This window comes from Lineus longissimus, chromosome 11, assembly GCF_910592395.1.
Source record: "Lineus longissimus chromosome 11, tnLinLong1.2, whole genome shotgun sequence".
Taxonomy (NCBI): Eukaryota; Metazoa; Nemertea; class Pilidiophora; order Heteronemertea; family Lineidae; genus Lineus; species Lineus longissimus.
The window spans coordinates 6,504,556-6,526,759 of NC_088318.1; the positions used below are offsets into that span (position 1 = coordinate 6,504,556).

The 22,204-nt window shown below is 41.4% G+C and overlaps 1 protein-coding gene across 2 annotated transcripts in view; it reads left to right on the plus strand.

Annotated features, from left to right (window-relative positions):
- Positions 1 to 22,204, plus strand: part of LOC135495485 (uncharacterized) — a 66,581-nt gene that overhangs the window by 35,137 nt on the left and 9,240 nt on the right. For both annotated transcript variants that reach the window (XM_064784184.1, XM_064784185.1), the window contains exons 2-3: positions 19,590 to 19,913; positions 21,222 to 21,355. In XM_064784184.1, the coding sequence (XP_064640254.1) occupies positions 19,590 to 19,913; positions 21,222 to 21,355 (458 nt within the window). The remainder of the gene's footprint in view (positions 1 to 19,589; positions 19,914 to 21,221; positions 21,356 to 22,204) is intronic.

Below are 22,204 nucleotides of genomic sequence, written 5' to 3' on the forward strand. Positions count from 1 at the left end.
AGGTACAGGCTGTTCCAATCATCCCCCAACAGCCAGCTGTTCAACCGGTAATGTTAGTCACCCCACAGGGAGTGCAGGTAATTGATTAAGCCCCTGCATAACTAAACAGCAATGACTTGGCTTCTGTGAGTGGTAATGAGAATTGACAGTGTACGATTAAAAAATCCCTCATTACTGCTCCGCTGAAGTAAATTTCCGAAAATAAACATAACGTTGCATCAGGATAACATATCACCTGCAAACGTGCAAAATTTCGAGACGAAACACTACCCCCAAATGGCACTTTATCGAGCCGCCTTATAGTATTATGATATTATAGCATTATACCCGTGGCGCAGGCAGGTTCAAATGGGCTATATCTTGAATAGATTGAATTGCAATAAAAATCTAATGCAATATCAAAGGAGCAATATTGAAGAGGCAAATTAAACAAACCATTTGTCCACAAACTCGGACCTAGCTGTGGCGTGCTGTATGTGTGCATAAAAAGTGTATCAATTGGTCCGATAGAGATGATGAGGCAATGTCAATATGCCTCGTTCCTTAGTCAGCAATATGCCCCTTTTTATACGGAGAAGAAGGAGAACTCAGATAGGCCTTCACATGTCGGCTTCCAAATGTCTCGGGCAAGGCACTTCGTCGACAGGCAAGCTAGAAGTTCAGCATCGTGAGCAGCTCCTTGATAAGGCCATGTCAGGTTCAGCGTGCCTCTTCAGATACATCAAGTATTGAAAGCTGTGGTGAGCACATAAACAGACCATGGAAACCTTCATTTGAAAATTCCTTCATAATCAAGGGCTAGCTCTGACTAAAACAGCACCCATAAACAATAGACCATCAATTTGACCCCAGCTCCTAACTGCGGGAAAACCCAAGTCCAGCAACCAAAGTACCAAAAATACATTTTTGTTTACATTTGAACTGCACACATGCGTTTGTTTACAATTTCATTTCCCGCGAAATCGTGGATTGAGAATAACATTAACCTGGGTTCAGCAGGTCAGCAGGTATACCGGCTGTTCCAATCATCCCCCACAGCCAGCTGTTCAAAAGGTAATGTTATTCACCCCAGAGGGAGTGCAGATAATTGATTAAGCCCCTGCATAATTTAACAGCAATAAGTGGTAAGGAGAATTGACAGTGTCCGATTAAAAATCCCTCATTACTGCTCCACTGAAGTAAATTTTTGAACAAAACCAAGACGTTGCATCAGGGTAAGGTGTCACCACAATTCATGCAAAATTTCAAGGCAATCCAACGCCTCTAAGTGTGACTTTATTCGTCCCCCTTCCAGTATTATTATATAGATAGATAGATTAATGTTTCATGTTTTACCGATGACGGTAGGCCTACCTAATGCTATCGAACACTTACTTGTTTTCAACGTAAAATCGCCGGTAGGCCCCAGGCGATTTTCCTGGGGAGCTGGCATCCCCATCCGGATCCATTTCTGACGGCCCGAATGACAAAGACGTGTGTTACGGAGCAACTCTGAAACAGTTTCATCTCTGAAAGACACCAACGCAACTTTGAAACCGCAACTCTGAAACATTAGATTTCTCATATTGGCACCAGATGGCACGCCATTTGCTGCAACCCTGCAACCATGTGCGAGTCGCTACGTGTGGTCACAGTTAGCGCTATCATGGTGCTATAATGCCGGGGCTATATTTAGCAATGAGGTTATCTCAATACATGTACACATTTGGTCAGTTTCCTCTAAGGTTATTTTGAGGCCCAAAGATGAAGAAGCTTAAGCTACTACTCATTCTGTTTTTTTTACTGTCGACCGTCATTCATGTCATTTGTAATGACAGCTTCGACTCGGAGCCCGACTCGGAGCCAGAAGATAAGGTTTGTAGGATATACCTTTTAGTGCTAGTGGATCGACCGATAGCGGGTCCCTTTTTTTGAAAACTATGACCAGGCATCTCCAATGGCTACTATCCCTATCTATAGTATCATTATACCATATACTGGTAGTACCGGTATGTAGGCTACTAGTACTAAGGCATGGCTGAATGTGTTTTTGTCCGACCCGGGCTCGGTTCACTCAATAGGCATTCTGAGGTCGGGTACACCATGCTAGTTGGTAAAAAAGGCGCGTTAGCAAGGGTCGTTTCCACACCCTGAGTGGCGGGCGGGGCGACCAACAAATATTGGGTAAATTTTCGACCTTCGGGTCTCATTTCATCATTTCTTCATTAAAAGGGGTGTTTTATTAAAAGGAGTCTGACCCCAGAAAATGAAGCCGCACCATCTACAGAAGACCCTGACTGACACGTACGATTTCATTGGGCAAGCCACATGCCTGCCCAACGAATTTGTCTGACACCCTGCCACTAGAGATTGATACTGAGATGACTGTGGACATTGATCAGGCCTTGCTTGGGGAAACAGACGATTCTCTGGAGCAAATGGCGTATGAAAGCATGAGTGAATATCAGGCTCAAATTGGTGAACAAATGAACACTGGTGAGGGCGAGGTCCTCTTGGGCATTTCCAATAAAACACGACTCTGGGTAAGATCTGAGGAAAGAAACGGACGTTCAATTCGCACAGTGCCTGGACATTTTCTCATTTCAGTCGAGGACTTTGGCAGTTTTGATGCATTCTGTGACAGTATGACCCAAGAAGATCATCGCAAGAGATTTAAAGACCGGCTTCTTTCGACCTGGTTATTAAAGAGCAGCAACAACGACACCAACTACTTACATGAGGGAGAGTTCATTGTTTTAGACGTATCCTCAGCCAAACACTTTGACATGTGGAAGGCTACTTTGGCCAAACGTTTGGCTGACAGACTTCTATAGATTGGCTTCCCACTTCTTTATATTTTATATAGATTTTTCATCATATTCTCCCTGTGTACGCACGGCTGCGCAGTTTGTGAAAATCCTGAAGGGTGACGAACAATATATTGTACTTCGTGCCGTTCTATACACAATGTAGCCTACTTTGATTCTACGTCTTGTTCATTACACTTACGTTTTTCTGCTCACTTAATTGTCCGTTATTCGGAAGGTACGAACCAATTCTCATTTAAGCAAATAATTAAAAGACAAATCATAGCTTACTTCTAATCACGGTACTTTCCCATTCTTGACAGGATTATACTTTTGCTTTTTGAGTCGGAATGTTAAATGGGGAGAAAGAAGTAGGCCTTTGTATACTAATGGTTCATGTGAGAGTCGTTTACAATTATCAGACCAAAAAGCAAAGAGAAAAAATGATCAGGTAGTGATTTACACTGCATGCATTGAGCTTGATAAGGCTGACAGGATAAATTTCAAGTTATCTGGGCCAGGATATACCAATGCTTTTGTAGTGATGGCGACGGCTCTCGTGGACTGTACAGTATCGGAGAATATACTTTTTTATAATTAGTTTATGTATAATGTCATATGTAGCATGCATGTAAGTGAGAAATACATATAGCCGGTAGATTAGTGACTTAAGTTTTCTTTTCAATCTATTAGGATGCAAAAAATGCCCAGGATGTCCCAGGATAACCCCCCCCCCCCATTTTGGAGGTACATTTTGTTTAATTACCGGTATGGCCTACATATTGAGCCAACATCAACTTCAAAAGTTGATGACAGAGCCCGATGACTAATGATGACTGATAACTATAACGCCCCCCCCCCTTCTATTGCAGCTGTGGAAAATCCTGATGTGGGTTTCATTGACTAAATTCCGGAGAAAGGGGCTGGAAGGCTGTTCAGTTCGGACTTCGTACATGTAGCTCATGCAACGTGTAACAAAGGCTTAATTATGTGTGTGGTTGATTCTCCTTGAACAGCAGCGCTAGATTCCTCAAACTTTGCCTATACTATACACTATACACTATACATAGACCAGAGGACTGGGCATTCATTAGTTAATCACTACTTGATGCACCGGCTGAGACATCTCGCGGACGACAACAAAGTTATCTTCTTACAGAGTTGCGGTTTCAAAGTTGCGTTGGTGTCTTTCAGAGATGAAACTGTTTCAGAGTTGCTCCGTAACAGACGTGTGACTGTACAGGGTGTATGAAGTGCAGTCACAATGTTCACCGTATTGTACAGACGGCGTAACGATAGTACGATAAAAAATCCAGGCTGCAGACAACCCCTGTCCAGGTGGCGATGTCTTACAACGTCATAAACGGTTACAAAAAACTTTATTCATCAGCACCTGTGGGCCTCGGGCTCCCAAAGATAATAATTATATTCATTTTCCTATATTTTCTCTTTGCTCGTGGCTTTCCTGGCGGCACTTGGCTCTTAAATAGAGTATTGGCTCTTAGCTCTTAGTTTAGGGTGTCCCCCGAAGCAGGCAGCTATTTCGAGGCGAGTGAGTGAGGCGATTTTCGACCAGGCAAATTTTTGCCCCGATTCGCATGCGGACTTTGGACGTGATCCATCACGTCCAAAGTTGATTCGACAAACTTAATTGATTGTATGTTCTAAACGACTTCATGTACAGGTCTACAAATTTGAGAGAAGAACCATTGACCTATATGATTAGGTTTGGTGGCAAAACCTCAACATTGAAAATTTGTTGATTGGTCACTTCATGAAAACAACGACGATTTTGTGGGACTGTAGTGACGTCAATAATCAGAACCTGAGCAGCATGGAAATAAAACTAAAGCCTCTCGCTGAAGTTGCTAGTTGACTGCAAACAAACAATAGGCTCCAAATTAAAGCAGCATTCACACTCAACTCCTGCCAGCTAAGATTAAGCTCGGGACTCAGTGGACTATGGTGTTCATGGGCCAAAACCAGCAGTGTTATCGTTTCATAATATAATGCCACGATTTCTTCTCTTGCTTGCAATAAGGCCATCCAGAAGTATTAGGGTAGCAGGAAGGGTTGGGCGTTTGTGGTTTCTGAGTCTGAGGGGGTTGGTGTCTGTTGACTGTGCTTTAAGAGAGACTAGGCATGGCGCCAGTCTCTCTTAAAGCACAGTCAACAGGCATTTGGTCTCAGTATTTGGGTTTTGATTGCCATGACTGTACCCCTGTAAAAGTCAGAGGAGGAGAAGTTTGGAATGATGAAAGCATTGAAGAAGAAGAAATGTTATTATATATTGAGGAAAGCTAAATTTATTATGAGACTAGAAGGCAGTGTCCTGACTTGATTATTTTGAAAATGGCAGTCTGAACACATTAAAAGGTGGAACATGGCATTTTATCGACTTTGAAGTGTTCCGCAGTTAAAGGGAGACTATAGGCAGCAGCTAGGTAGGCAAGATAAAGTCATACAAATTTGCCAATAGGGGTCAGTCATATCTCTAGGCATGGCGCCAGTCTCTCTTAAAGCACAGTCAACAGGCATTTGGTCTTAGTATTTGGGTACAGAATCAAGGCAGCTCAGAGAGCAATGATTGAACGATGCTGTGGACAAGTCCAAGGATACTGCATCAGTCACGACCAACTTCTCATCAGAAAGCGTCACCACCAGCATATTCAATGTTCAGTTCCAACCTGTACCAGTCCAATGCACGCCTGTCATGGTCAGGAGTGGTCAGCTTAGCGCGATATGGAACATTCTTCCGAAACTCAAGAGAGGGAAGTCTGCTCATTAGCCTATCTCGCGCACTGCTCCTTCTTGTCAAACATCGTAGTGAAATCGTAGTACAGTGGGGCGTCCTCGAGGATTGCAGCTGGTCGGACAGACGTGAGGTGGAATGTGGGCGGCTGCACTTCTTCGTTGATGTGCGATGGCAGATAGCACAGTTGTTGCGTTGCATGACAGCTGAAAGTGAATGTGATATCATAGAACTGAGGCGTTTGCAATGAGACTATAGGTGAAGTAGAAGCAAGGAGTGAAATGGGCCATCTTCCAGTGACTAATATACAGAGTAAGGGCACTGGGTGTTGTTAGATTCAGCATTGAATGTATTCCTCGTACAAGCGTGAATAGTGTGGACATACAGTGAGAGGTGAGAGACCCCTATTGACTACTTCTTGTAACTTTATCTTGGATATTATATTAGTATTGAACTTCTAGCCATGGATTATGAAGAAATTGAAGTTGTAGGCATGGAATATGAAAAATTATTCAACGTTGAAAGACATTATTCCACGAGGCTTTGCCGTGATCGCAAAGGACGCGACGCGATTGGTTCACATGCTAATGAGGTATGATAATGATAATTACCTCTATAATGCTACTTGGATAGCGACTGTGTCGTTGATTGCAACAGTGGTCTATGTCAATGTGTGCCTGTAATGTCAATGAAGTATGATGAGGTGATGACGATAGTGCAATTGACTAGGTGGCGCATTTTAGAATCAGCAGTGAGCACTGTGTGTAACATGGTGGAGGCAGCGGAGATAATAACTGCGTCGAAAGTATTGTTATAGGGCCTTCCCTAGGCCCATGGGGTTAAATTTACAATCCACGATTGAAAAGACGTAGTTTGATCGCATTCAACTATAAATCCATTGAACAGTTGTGTTCCTTGGCTTTAGTCAACCGATGACCTTTTGTTGGGCCATGATCGGGGATTGTAAACTGTAAATGTATTATGGACTGGGAGACGGGGGAAACACAAGTGAAATAGACCAAAACAAGTGATTTTGGGGCTTTGGTTTAGACGCATGCCCCACATGCGCCATGCGGGATTATGCGGGATTATACGGTTCATGTGAACTTGTTGACATCCACATGATCTAGTGCCGTTATTGGTCATGGTACATGGTAGGCCTAATCATCATGGCAATATGTTTCAGGAAAAGCTCGGAGTAAAATGAACTGCCGATGAATAATGATGTTGTTCATGTTTACCATGTTTACTATACATAGCCATAGGGTATGCACTGGCCAGTGCACTTTCTGCACGTCGTCATGGTCATGTACGTGATACCTTGCATATTTTGTTTTTTTGAATGCGCATGCTTTTTGGGCAAAATCACTTGTACCAACACTAATGAATATGTGAATAATGTCTTCTTATCCCTATGACTCCACACACAGTGAGGGCATTGTCCCATTCTCATCAAATGGTAACTTATTGTACCGTATTAGGGTGGAAGTTGGGGAGCAGATACCTACCGCAGCACGCCTGCCATAATCAGCAGTGATGAGCTTAGCGCGATATGGAACATTCTTCAGAAACTCAAGCGAGGGAAGTCTGCTCATTAGCATATCTCGCGCACTGCTCCTTATTGTGAAACATCGTAGTGAAATCGTAATGGAAAACGTCTGGCTTTGCGCCAGACGTTGAGACTAATAAGTGAAGAACTAGTAGGTAAAGAACTTCTACTTGCGCGAGACTGCTCTGATAAAATTATCATTGCAGAGACTACGGTGACGTACACATATATTTTTTACAATCAAAAATGCCCTCAAAAGACGACATGGAATGATTATTTTATTGATATTTCCTACTATATACCTTCCAATTATCACTTTATACAAATAGATCGGCGTTAGGTCGCATGCTTTTCTTTCCTGGTGACACTATAAAGCAAAATAGTTGCAACCCCGTAAATGCGCTATAAGTCCAATAATAAGTGACGGTGACCCGTTATAAATGTTTCGCCAGCTTCGCTTTTTTGCCGCTACGCGGCGCGTTGGGCCCTTGCGTCTAGATCGACCCGGGGGCGGTCTAACGTTTTACGACGTCGTGGCGTCACGTAGAAAGCTGCCAATTACCCCTCCATTTTTTTCGTTCCATCTCCAAATCCCCAGTGCTAGATATAATAGGCAGCAGGAAATCCAACATTGTTTAGGAACTACGGCTAGTCGGATTAATCCCCGGAAACTCTTTAAAGGCACCTTTATGTAAAATTTATATTTTAAGTAGGGCTCCTTTTGGATAGAAAATGAAAGTTCAGCTTCATAAGTCTCCGGATGCCCCACAAGAAAGGTTTTTACCAAAGGAAAGGCTTGAACTACCATCGTGAAATATCAGACGTTCACTGACATTTTGCTAACATTTTGTCATACTCAGCATCCCATGAATCGAAATATATAGAACGCCACAACTGTGCAGAATACCACGCTCAACGTCCGTTACATATGTTGGGCAATTTTCTACATTTTGCTAGGAACCATATGTTAGAAATACCGAGAATAATTCAAGATATTAATCAACATATCAGATGATGTTGATTTGCATTTTGCCAGGAACCTAATAATTATAAGATACGCCGAGAAATATGGATTTAATAATAAACATTTTGCTAGATATTAATATTGACCCGTCATTGATCGTTGATGGCCAAGAAGGAGGAGATATATATATTGATTTACACTTTGCCAGGAACCTAATTTTAGAAACGCCTAGAAGTATGGATTTATTATTGATTGTTGGTAGAAAAGTATGATATATTGATTTCCTTAGCGTTGGCACCTGTCTTGGACCCGGGGTTTACATCCTTACACATACTGTAAATGAACATTTTCTCATCCCAAAAGCATCCAGATAATCATTGATTCAATATATATCACATAGAAATATAATTTGATTAGGCCTTGGGCAAGGCAATTCATGTCTTGTGCCGCAACAGTATCCATGTTTTGGGAAGACTGCAACAAAAACAGGTGCCCCTTGACGATCAAGTGGTAAATTCTTACTAACATTTCAAGCAAGCTGGCCTCCCGGCCAACACACCGAGCACACACACGCCCTTCCAGTGAACGCCTATGCCGCGAATCCACTCTTAACTCTTCATAGGCACCTTTGGTTTTGTTATCGAAATTTCTTCATATTTATTCTGTGATAAAAATCCATTGACATCGGCTAACAATGCCGAAACGAAATGCAGTGAATGATGACAATGCTGATATAACAAAGAAATCTCGCCATGTACAGAAGTTCTTGGCAAAGTATGCTGAGAAATGACCAGGACTGGACTACCAGTGGAGCGAGGTGAATTGCACTTGTTGTCAAAAAAACTAAAAGCACCGAATTCACCCCCTCAAAATCTGAAAAATATGGAGTTTCTGGTGAAAAAAATCTGAAATGGGTCCTACAGGGATTGGCAGCTCTAAAAATCATTTTTTTTCTGGATGAACCGGCGTGGCTTTCATGCAACTAAAATTCCTGGCCCTTCTCAACACGTACATGTACAACGGTTTGTCGGATGAGACTAAGCCGTGGTCCCTTGGACCTGAGTGTCTATGCCAGGGCAAGTAAAAGATCCCACATAGGTAGACCGTAGCCTCTGGTGGACTCCATACCTCCGCCAATCCAATTCGGTTACGACACCGGTTTAGATGTCACATAGTCAAGTACATAGTCGGAACTAAAGTCACAAGAAGTTTTTTGCTATATTTTTTAGCCACAATGAATGACTATACTTTAATTCTTTATGATTTTATTTTGGCTATACACGTATAATAAAAGTTTGAGTTAAATGATAGTCATATGTACACAAGTCATAATGCCGCACCTAGTGTAACGAGTAACCACTTGGGAAAAGGTGGAGGGTTTTAAAATATCATCCATTTAGTTTTCTTGATATCAAATTTATGAAGTTATAAGCTACAATGTATGAATAAGTGAATACATGAAGTAGAGCTCCTCACAGACATAGAATGTTAACAAGAACGCTTCAAGCCTTATTTCCAATTGTTGCTGTGTCAATGACATAAAGAATACTGTATGATTTTCTTAAACATTTCTCTTCTCTTTGATTGAAATGAATACAATGATGCCCTATATGTTAGACGGCATTTGTTTCTTATATCTTATGTTTATTTTGCCTGAAGGTTTGACGTAGAACTACAGCAATTTATTTTTTCAATTTAATGAATTCGTACAGGTTGCCTGCCGCCAAAGGTTTGATACTACGGGTAATACTAAACAGCGTCCACCAGGTTTAAAAGCATATTTCAAGTCATCACAATAAAATATGCTGGTCAAAAACGAAATAAGCAGAACATTTTCCACATTTCCTGATAGTTTCATGACATTTTTGTGCTAGATTAGCGAGTTGTTGTCTAAAATGTACTAGCATCCACCACCCAGTCGGCGGCCATGTTGGATTTGACTTGGAGGAAATGATAGGGCTTCCAATACTACAGGAGCCCTATGATTTTAGACAACATATCCCTTATCTTACACCCAGTGTCATGAAATTTTCAGGAAATGTGTTTTATGGTATACTTATTACGTTTATGGCTACTAACTTTTATTTTGAAGACTTTATACCCGACTTTAAACCTGGTGGACGCTGTTTAGGATGACCAGATACTACAACGATCTTGATTGGTAATGATTGGTAATGGTAATGGGTAATGGTAATGGGTGATGAACCCTTTTCAAGAAGTTCTTCGAATGCAGTTTCATCCATTCGCAGGAAGTTTTTGTATGATGGCTTGTCATGCAGTCAGCCGTAACTCATTTAACAATCAGTGATATGCCCCATGATCCACCCTCATTTTGATCCAGGGCCTGGTCTCTTTGGTTTATTTCGCCGCCTCAACCGCATCTCAACAATGACAGCTAAAATTGCTGCAGAAGCACTCAAAACACATCTTCTCTCCTTGGAATCATCAATTTCCCCTCCAAAATACCTATTTTCCCTTTGTTCCAGCTAAAAAGTTTGCAAGAATTTACCAACATGTTGTAAAAATGTTGCAAATTTGTTGCAATTTTGTTGCTAGTGTACACAGGGCCTTGAAGGGCTTGTTGCAAAAATGTTGGTAAAATGTTGGTAAAATGTTGGTAAAATGTTGGTAAAATGTTGCTAATATTTTACTAGTGTACACCCTGCTATTCCGTCACATCTGTTCAAAGTCCCTTCACTGCAAACTGTATATGTTTAGGACTCACGTGACTAACTTTTGCGAACGTCTGTATTGCAAGTTAGATATATATTGCCAAATTGTAGATCGATATAAACAGCAACTGTCTGCTAAGCTTGTTTGAAAGTTGAACATTTCTGGAATCCGTGATTCCGTCACGCTGGAATTGCGCCACAATTCTTCGGAATGCATACCATAATACTAACAACCTCACACCTCTGTGCCAAATTTGTGTAGCTCGATCCTCGTGGATAGATGTGTATATATGCAAATACCATTGACCTATATGATCAGCTCTTTCAAGCCCAAGCACGGACACTCTCGTCAATGACGCATGGCAAAACCAACATGGCCTGTTCAAATCGGTCCCGATTTTTTTTGACGAGAGAAATTTTGGGTCAAATACCCAAAAAGACTTTGTTTATACGTTTAGACATTGTTTACTGTCCCTTGGAGTTGTGTGAGGAGTTACAAAATACATTTTTGTTCATAATTTGGTGACTTTATTGGCTAAAAACAGTTTTCTACATCTTTCGCGAACATTCAAATTACACAATTTCACAGGAAACTGGGGAAAAAAATACAGGCTGACATTGAAATATATATAGACTTATTATACATCAATAGAAAGAGCTTGCATAGCTGGTCAAGTTTTTTTGAATAGAGTGAGTAGAATTTTTTTTAAATTCTTTTGAATATTGGCATTTTTTACCAAATCGCCCGGGAATAGGCGACTGCGCTCCAAAAAAGGGCCCGGGCCTGAAAGAGTTGAGTTTGATGGCAAACCCCCAAAATTGAAAATTTGTTGATTGGTCATTTCGTGAAAACAGCGACGATTTGTGGGACTGTAGTGACTGCAATAATCCGAACCTGAGCAGCATGGAAATAAAACTAAAGCCTCTTGCTAAAGTTGCTAGTTGACTGCAAACAAACAATTGGCTACGAATTAAAACAGCATTCACACTCAACTCCTGCCAGCTAAGATTAAGCTCGGGACTCAGTAGACCAGGGAGTTCATGGGCCAAAACCAGCAGTGTACGGTTATCGTTTCATAATATAATGCCACTATTTCTTCTCTTTTGCTTGCAATAAGACCGTCTAAATCGACCCGGGGCGGTCTCACGTTTTACGTTGTCGTGGTGTCATGAAGTGTTGGGTTTAGAGCTGCCAACCCCTCCGATTTTGGCGGAGTTGCTCCGATTTTTCACCAAAAAAGTCAAAAACTCCGATTTCCCTACCAAAAAAACACCATTCTGGCAATAAATTAGTGTTAATTTTTTGTTCCATCTCCAAATCCCCAGTGCTAGATATAATAGGCAGCAGGAAATCCAGCATTTTTTAGGAACTACGGCAAGGCGGATTAATCCACAGAAACTCTTTAAGGGCACCTTAATGTGAAATTTATATTTTTAGTAGGACTCCTTTTGGATTGCGGAAATGAACGCTCAGCTTCATAAGTCTCCGGATGCCCCACAAGAGGGATTTTACCAAAGGAAAGGCTTGAAGTACCATCGTGAAATATCAGATGTTCACTGACATTTTGCTAACATTTTGTCATACTTCCAGTTAAGCTGAAAGGGTGGATGTCGTCCTGGGTGCCTCCAAATTGATACGAAAAAACAAATTTTCAGGTATTACAGCGCCATTTCTCGATGAAATTTAATTCTGTTTGTTGGATACGTGAGTGTTTAGTCATTTGCTACCATGCTTTAGGCCTACAGAGCGATTTTTAAAACAGAACATGATTTGCGAATTAAATTGGATTTAATGAATTAAAGTCGCATTGTATCAACTTTAAGTGACTCTTAGCAGAAGCCACTTAAAAATATTTTAAATCGCCAAGTGACCTTGAAAAGTATAGATACCAATGAATACCTTTCAGCTTGCAGTAATTTTTAGCTCTGTACCATAATAAACCTTTCACATTTAAATAGTTTTTAATTTGCAGAGTGGGGTTCAGCGTCAGTTGATCCAGGCCTGTGTGACAGTAATGGGTCGCTTGCTTCATTGGTAGATAATCTTAGTGCTGTGATAGCAATGCTTTGTTTTCACTGCTTGAATACTGAGTAAACATTGTGTTTCATCACGCAATCGCAATATTTATGATTTTATTATGGCTATACATGTATAATAAAAGTTTAAGTTAAATGATAGCCATAGGTTTATTTTGCCTGAAGGTTTGACGCAGAAGAATCTGCAATGTAGGACAACTTAACCACTTGAACTAAGACGAGTTAGTGTGTGTGTGTGTGGGGGGGGGGGGGGGGGGTACATATTATAGGGCTACCACATGTTAGCTTGTACCAACAGCAGATATACATTAAACATCTTCTAATTTCAATCTAGAATGGTGCAATTTGTTCTTATTTCCACATAAAATACTACTTGGAAACTCATATACGTGCATGTTGTGTTTTGATCAAGAAATTCTTTGACAATACAAAATATGTGTACCAGCAACGACCCATGCATTTCTATGCCCATTTATTTGTCAAAACAAAGGATTTCCATTCCAAACAAAAACAATCAATTGCCCAATGACTACACTGTATAATTCAGCGCGGACGATCATTTCGTCACTGTTTTCACTTTCACAAAACTTTTTTGATTTTGAGTAATCAGCATATGGCCAGCGCTCTATTAAACTCTATTAAACACTGTGTAAATTCAGTGTGGATCGTTGTTCTGTGTGACTTCCAGTCGTGGTGAATACATGTCTCTGCCCATATTCAAGTGATCACATTTTTTATGATTCGAGAAAACTCAATTGGTTGTGTGTTCTAAACGACTTGTACAGGTCTGCAAATACCATTGACCTACAGTACTCTAATCTCCCACTTACCTGTCCCATTTCCAAACCCTATCGCAAGTGACTAAGTCCGAATATTGCTAATTTTGGTTGGGGCAGAGCTCAATTTATGGAACAGCCTGGAGTAGTGACATGACAATGGACACTGTAAAGCCTGCACCACACGGTGAAAATTTGCGTGATGCAAGTGACACGCGTGCATGTTGCGACAGGCAAATTCTCACTGTGTGGGGTTGTTTTTTGCTGCGTATCTTCCCTCGCGAGTCGAGACGCAGCCGATCTAGCATGTTTGATATTTTCTCGACACGCGAGGAAGTCAATCACCGTGTGGGGGCTACCTGCAGCAATGTTGCGCGAGTTCGACGAATCACAACAAGCAGATCGGTCACATGATTTATAGGTCAGTCACATGATACCAAAATGGCAGCTCTGTGGAACTGGCGATACTTCATGGGGTCCTCCTCCCGCAATTCAGCAATTAGATTTGCATAGGCCCCCTTATCCTCTCTTTTCTGAATCCATGGCCTTGTCCAAAGACTACGGTCCACGCGGCGCCGCCTCCGACGGAGTAACAGCAGGAGAATAAGGGCAATTTGGTCTTCTTGGTCCATAATACTTCTCATAGGATTTGACAGTTCCCGGGCGCTGCCATTTTGGTATCATGTGACTGACCTATAAATCATGTGACCGATCTGCTTGTTGTGATTCGTCGAACTCGCGCAACATTGCTGCAGCTAGCCCCCACACGGTGATTAACTTCCTCGCGTGTCGAGAAAATATCAAACATGCTAGATCGGCTGCGTCTCGACACGCGAGGAAGATACGCAGCAAAAAACGACCCCACACAGTGAGAATTTGCCTGTCGCAACGTGCACGCGTGTCACTTGCATCACGCAAATTTCACCGTGTGGTGCGGGCTTTAGGCTTTACGACAATCTTGCCTTGTCACGTAGTCGTTTACGTGTACTGCGGCTGGGCGACCGGGGCAATTAGGGTCACGGTTTCGTAACAGCTCAAGATCACTGTGGCGATTCGTTCACCATTTAACACACTGTATTTACACAATGGGAGCTACTACAACCGATCAATTGTCCAATGGAATAAGGGTGATTATAGAAGAGTCCTGGCTATTCTGCAGTTAAGCAGTGAAGTGGTCTAGGAACACCCACAAGGAGTCTTTAAACTGTGATCGGGCCTGATTGTTGATTTCATCACCTGTAGTTAAAAAGAGTGGCCTCGTCTTTGACATGGAAGGGTAAAGTCACTAGATTGGAACTGGGACGAAAGAACAGGGTGATCTACTGCCTGATAATGGGCATTAAAGAAAAAATTGAACAGAAGATTAACATTCTGATAAGGTTTTATTCATCATGAAAGTCAACATCAGCGTCATCAGGGTCAAACTCAAGCTCATCATTAACCTCTTCAAGTTCCCCATCTGCTGGATGCGGGATCACTGGGTCGTCATTCCCGTCCGGAAGAAGTCCACTTAGTCTCCACCCACTGACTATCACTTGGAATGCCACTCTTTCCCAGGCGAGACTGATCATACGTACTACTTCCTGGCGGGAAATCTGATCACAGTGTCCATCATCTTGGGTATGTCCAATCTTCCAGGCTTTCCACACCAATCTGAGATGACATTTAAAACTGCGATTTACAGTTAAGTCCAAAGGTTGCAAAATTGAAGTGCATCGTCCTGGAATGAACGAATCCTGTCCATTTTGCCGCGGAATTGCCTCCGTAAACAGATGATGTCTATGGGCAGGGTAGCGATCCAAGATGAGGAGAAAGGTTGCTCCGGCAATAAATGGCACAACAATGGCTTGCAACCATTCGATCAATGACTGATGTCTTGCCCAGCCATTCGGAGTACCTGTAACCTAAGATTAAAACGTTTCGTTTAGAAATAAAGAATAAATCGGTGCAATTCATGAAAATGTATGACTCATTCTCCGATTGTATTGTTGCTCAGCCAGCTGATAGCTTTGGGAAATGGTTTCAAAGATCAACGTACTGCAATGATTCTAAAAATAGAACAGGATTCGTAAAAAGACCATTAAACACGAGGAGCAGGCAGATCATAGAGCTAGCTCCATTGGCAGTTGAAGATGATATGGTCATCTAACAGCTAATAAACCAGGATTAGTTAATGAAAAGGTTTACTTACTCGCACGTTCTGGGGAGCATGGGCTCGCAGTTCTGCAATAACTTCGCCTTCAGCATCCAAGCCCCTAGCTGGTAGTTTTCGTCCATCGCTGGAGACGGCCAAGGTTACCGTGCATCCAATCTTCCCGTTCCCTCTTGAGGATCTGATGTCGATCGAATTTGATCCTGTTGTAGCCATTGTGGTTTTCGGCACCATGTCAAAGTTGACAAATGTTTCATCCATGTTGATGATCACATGGAAATTTCCATTTTGGATGATTTGAGACGTTTCCCTACGATAGACGGCCGCTATTTCCATAGCGTTGTCGGGGAGGGTTCGCGTGTCCTTATTCTTTCTTCGATGGCTTATTCTTTTTCTGAAAGGAAAAGGAGACCACTTTTAGCTTTGAAAAACGTAGCTTACTCCCCCATTACTGTCCATTTCTTGGTCATTGGGCCCATTATTCCATTATGGCAGAACAAAAGTTGTGAGAGAACCCAACCCAAGTGAGATACCAATTTACGAAATGGCTTCGTTGTTTTTACCTTTCTTTGAATCGGGTCAGCCAGTGATCTGACGCTCGGAAATCCTGATTGCGAGGCCTTTGCGCTCTCGTCTGCTGCCTTTGTTCCTCCGTCAGATTAGTCCACCATTGTCTGTATTCTCTGGCTGCTTGTGACTGGAGATCGATCCCGGATACTGGAATTCCATGCTGGCGGCGTTGAATAAACCAGTCGTTGAGCTGATTTTCCATGTCTGCCCAAAACGCTGAAAAGGACAAACGGTAGGCCTATCAAGCAGACGGTGAAGGGATGAATCGGAGGGGGAGAAGAGTAGAGTATGCCTGAAATCTAAGAAGAGTCCCTGAATAATGTCGAACTATGGATAAAACCTCATTTCACAGTGAAAGCCTGAACTCACTGTCGCGCTTTTGCGCCGCGTTTTCACCGAGGCGCGGAAATCAATTGTTATTCATTAGGTGAACAAAGGATTCCCCGCCCGGCGGTGAAAATGCGGCGGAAAAACGCGTCAGTGAGTACAGGCCTTAATCTTATGGGCCTACTTCACTTAAAATTGTACATCTTTCGTAAATTCCTGACAAAAATGAGTTACCTTGTTCATCATTGCCATGCTGCCGAATCCTCCGCCGTCTCCTCTCAATTTGGGTGCACCTGTCGCGGCGTTCCGACATCTCTTCATACTGGTCTAGCCATCTTGAGAATGTCCTTGGATGGATGCGGTGATGTACGGCAAAAGAACGACAAGACCGGGCATGCGCAATGCCCATCGCATGGTGCAGCCTAAAAGTATCCACGTAGTCCAAACGCTGATTCAAGCTGTAGCCATGAAGATGTCTCCTTTCTTGGCCTTCGTTAGCCGCACCATTATTACCTCCGTCGTCACCACCATCACCATGCCCACCATTACCGCCACCATCACCGTCGTCACCGTTATCCATCGAATTCACGACCCAAAATCCAATGGCAAAGCAAAAAATCCAAAACAAACGCATCTCGTCGATTAACAAATCGAACCTCTGACAAAAACATCAATGAGTACACAAGAACTGTCCAACTTCTCTTATACTGTTTTGGAGAATACGTAATTGTTATGTCACTGAGGTCATCCGTAACCTCACCCGATTAGGCCTAGTGTAATTCTTTGCCAGGCTCTGGGGTGTGACAAGGAAGTCGACAGAACAATTATAACATTGATCCAGGGCATTCTGTTTCCGACCATACCCCACCCCATTTTATTGGACTTAGGATTTTCTGATGATTTTCCGGGTTCAGGAATGGGACAGGTAAGTGGGAGATTAGAGTATATGATTAGGTTTGGTGGCAAACCCCCAAAATTGAAAATTTTTTGATTGGTCATTTCGTGAAAACAGCGACGATTTGTGGGACTGTAGTGACTGCAGCAGCCTGGAAATAAAACTAAAGCCTCTTGCTAAAGTTGCTAGTTGACTGCAAACAAACAATAGGCTCCTAATTAAAAGCAGCATTCACACTCAATTCCTGCAAGCTAATATTAAGCTCAGGACCCATTGGACTAGGGTGTTCATGGGCCAAAACCAGCAGTGTTATCGTTTCATAATATAATGCCACGATTTCTTCTCTTTTGCTTGCAATAAGGTCGTCTAGATCGACCCAGGGGCGGTCGAACGTTTTACGACGTCGTGGCGTCACGTAGAAAATGTAGGGTTTCGAGCTGCCAATTACCCCTCCATTTTTTTCGTTCCATCTCCCAGTCCCCAGTGCTAGATATAATAGGCGGCAGGAAATCCAACATTTTTTTAAGGAACTACGGCTAGTCGGATTAATCCACGGAAACTCTTTAAAGGCACCTTAATGTGAAATTCCGTTACATATGTTGGGCAATTTTCTACATTTTGCTGGGAACTATATATTAGAAACACCGAGAATAATTCAAGATATTAATCAACATATCGGATGATGTTGATTTGCATTTTGCCAGGAACCTAATAATTATTAGATACACCGAGAAATATGGATTTAATAATAAACATTTTGCTAGATATTAATATTGACCCGTCATTGATCGTTGATGGCCAAGAAGGCGGACGATATATATTGATTTACACTTTGCCAGGAACCTAATTTTAGAAACGCCTAGAAGTCTGGATTTATTATTGATTGTTGGTAGAAAAATATGGTATATTGATTTCCTTAGCGTTGGCACCCGTCTTGGACCCGGGGTTTACATCCTTACACATACTGTAAATGAACATTTTCTCATCCCAAAAGAATCCAGATAATCATTGATTCAATATATATCACATAGAAATATAATTTGATTAGGCCTTGGGCAAGTCAATTCATGTCTTGTGCCGCAACAGTATCCATGTTTTGGGAAGACTGCAACAAAAACAGGTGCCACTTGACGATCAAGTGGTAAATTCTTACTAACATTTCAAGCAAACTGGCCTCCCGGCCAACACACCGAACACACACACACGCCCTTCTAGTGAACGCCTATGCCGCGAATCCATGGAAACTTTTCAAATGCACCTTTGGTTTTGTTATTGAAATTTCTTCATGTTTGTTATGTGAAAAAAAATCCATTGACATCGGCTAACAATGCCGAAACGAAATGCAGTAAATGATGACAATGCTGATATAACAAATAAATCTCGCCATGTACAGTAGTTCTTGGCAAAGTATGCCGAGAAATGACCAGAACTGGGCTACCAGTGGAGCGAGGTGAATTGCACCTGTTGTCAAAAAAACTAAAAACTCCGAATTCACCCCTCAAAATCTAAAAAATATGGAGTTCCTGGTGAAAAAAATCTGAAATGGGTCCTACAGGATTTGGCAGCTCTAAAAATAATTTTTTCTGGATAAACCGGCGTGGGTTTCATGCAACTAAAATTCATGGCCCTTCTCAACACGTACATGTACAACGCTTGAAATACTCGAGGGTTTGTCGGATGAGACTAAGCCGTGGTCCCTTGAACCTGAGTGTCTATGCCAGGGCAAGTAAAAGATCCCACATAGGTAGACCGTAGCCTCTGGTGGACTCCATACCTCCGTCAATCCAATAGGGTTATGACACCGGTAATGATATGATGATGATGATGGTGATATATCCGTACATCATACCCAGTGCGCGAATTAAGTCGATTATACAGAACGATTATACGTGCGCGCGCACCCTCTATATAATAGTACATGTAGTACGAATAACAATTGCAATGGGTATGTCGTTTGGGACATACAGTATTCGCTACCGGGCATATCTTAGATCAATTTTGGACAATTTCTAGGGGCCTTGTGGATTTTGTAAGCTACCTATTTCGAGTGAAAATATTTCCACCGCTTGTCGCCTTGTAGATCAACATAGTGATTCATTTCCTTTTCAGCATCGACCGGTGTTCTTTCTCAGATCGCAATACAGCCAGGACCAGTCGAAGTGAAGCAAGGACATAACGTCAGTCTGTGGTGTCGACTGAAAAATGGCGCTGATGAATATATACCAGCAAACTGGCATTCGCCACCAAATTTCAAAACAATAACGACCAATTGTGAGTCTTATGCAAAGGATAAATACAAAATGTCATGTTCAGATACTGAGGACAGTTTTAGATTTTATAATTTGTCAATAATGGATGCCCAATGGGCCGATAAAGGAGAATATCGATGTCTACGTGCCAACGTCATGGACATTGTGGATTTACATGTTTTGGGTAAGTTATGAATAGGACACATATATGCGAACATAAGGCGTAGAAGCACACTGATAAAACAAAATTAATGCAATAAAAAGGACGCTCTGTGTATAATGACAACATGGTTGCTATTCCAACAACAAACCACATCTACCGTTATGATGTAAAAGTGCTGTCTTTAAATAGCTAGAGTCGTGCCCAAAAAGTTGACATACACTTGAAAATTTTGAATAAAATCTACTATTCTTACCAAAACTACTTCAAATGTTGCAAGCCATATCTATTTTTTCTTTGGCCACATGCAAAAAATCAGTGGCATTGTGTGCAAAATATCCCAATATCAAAATACCACGATAAAACTATATTTTCAAATCCTGCAGTAATTAATCCCGCAATAGAACAGAATCGTACTCTCGTCCATTCTCTGTCTCTGACTTTCTGTGAAAAAAAAGTTTGAAAAAAATCGGTGCACTTTGTTGATATCACAAAATATCAAACTTATGAGAATTCCAATTTTCGAAAATTTCTATGAGTTTCTGTTCCTCTTGATGCCCTTTATAATGACAATGACTATTTTTATTGATGTTTGACATGGTGGGAACGTTTGAGGTTTCTGATAACTTCCAAGTTGCCAACGAATTGGGCACTTTTTCACTTTTGAGATTCGCGATATTATCATAGTAGAAAGAATTTTTTGAGATATTGCTTTACAGAAAGTTAAAGAATGGCCAAGAGTATGATTCTGTTCTATTCGAGTATCAATAACTGTAGAATTGAAAAAGATAGGTTTTTTCATGATATTTTGATATCGTGAAAATTCACCCGGAAATGGAAAAGTTTATGGACGGACGACGACGACGACGGATGACGGTAATAGTGTCGACATAATGCCCCCTCGAAGGCGGGGGCATAATAATGATAATTTGTTTGGATTAGAGTGCTGTAATAATGTACATGCATTTTCTAAGCACTTAACAATGATAAAACATTTATATACGCATATAAAACAGATCAGTAATAACACTGACAGTAGTTTATTGATGAAATAGGTAGACGATAAATACTAATCAGTTTTAATTCGATTCGTTGTAAAGTTGATCTATATTATTAGTTAGCCCTCGGGAGAATTGAAGCAATACAGTCATACTGCATGGTACAATTATCACCTGTTCATTGTAGAAAACAGCTGGCAATTGGGAGTGCACATATTTCTGCACACATCTATAATTGTACCACAAATTACCTTCATTTCACCCGAAGTGTTCTTGTAAACCAATGTGCTTCTGCTTCGTCTTTGTCGGTTGATTATCTATTGTCCGTTTCCAGTTCCGGTAAAAAACGTGACACTGAAATATTGCACCGAGAAGACAGATGACGCGCAACAGCACTTGCCGAAGAACCTGACCTGCACAACAAATTGTGCATATCCGGCACCCAATATTTCATGGTTTGTAAATGATGTAAGTAGAGAGCAATAATACGTTCATAATCTCAAAGTTTCTGATAAGTGCTTTTATGAATACACGACAAAAAGAGAGAGTCGGCAATGGAAACTTGGCCTACCATGTATAGCCATTTCAGATAATAGTATAAGGCTGGGATAGGAATTCACAAGTTTTACTGGCATCTGGGGCAGGAGCACTGTTACGAATGAGGGCAGATCAAAAAGTTTGACTACGGGGCAATCACTTTAAAAGGGGTTATCACAGCCTTTCGACAACACGTTTACTCAAAAATGTACATGTAACGTTCACGAGTTCATCTGTGGAAAATTATCGTCAAACTCCTCGAATAACCAAAGGTGCAGCAGTTTTTAGCTGAGGTCGATACAGCCTCTGAATTAGCTGTCGTTATCATGATGTCGAGCTTGGGAAGGCCTCATGAAAACATGATGACTCGATTATTTTTCAAAAGGCAGAGGTTGCATAGATGAGTAGAAACAGACAACTACAAGTGTTAATATCGGTCACATCGGCAAACCTTTGTATGCTATATGCACTTATTGATGACATATCTGCAATGCTATGAATTCTATTCAAATATTTTAAACACGTCAAAGTCGGCAATTGTCAGTCTTCATATTTTCATAGGCTTTTGTTTAGGACGTAGCGTAAACTACAATCTCTTTTCGCAGCAATATATAACCAGGTTGATCAATTTATTATGTCACTCATTGATAAAGTGCCAAGAACACGAAACATATTAGAAAAAAGATTGTTGCAGTTTTTTTATTTTCTCATACACAGTCTTCATATTTGAACCTTAATCGGGTTGATTGTATGTTATGCAATAATGATTCCAGATGCACT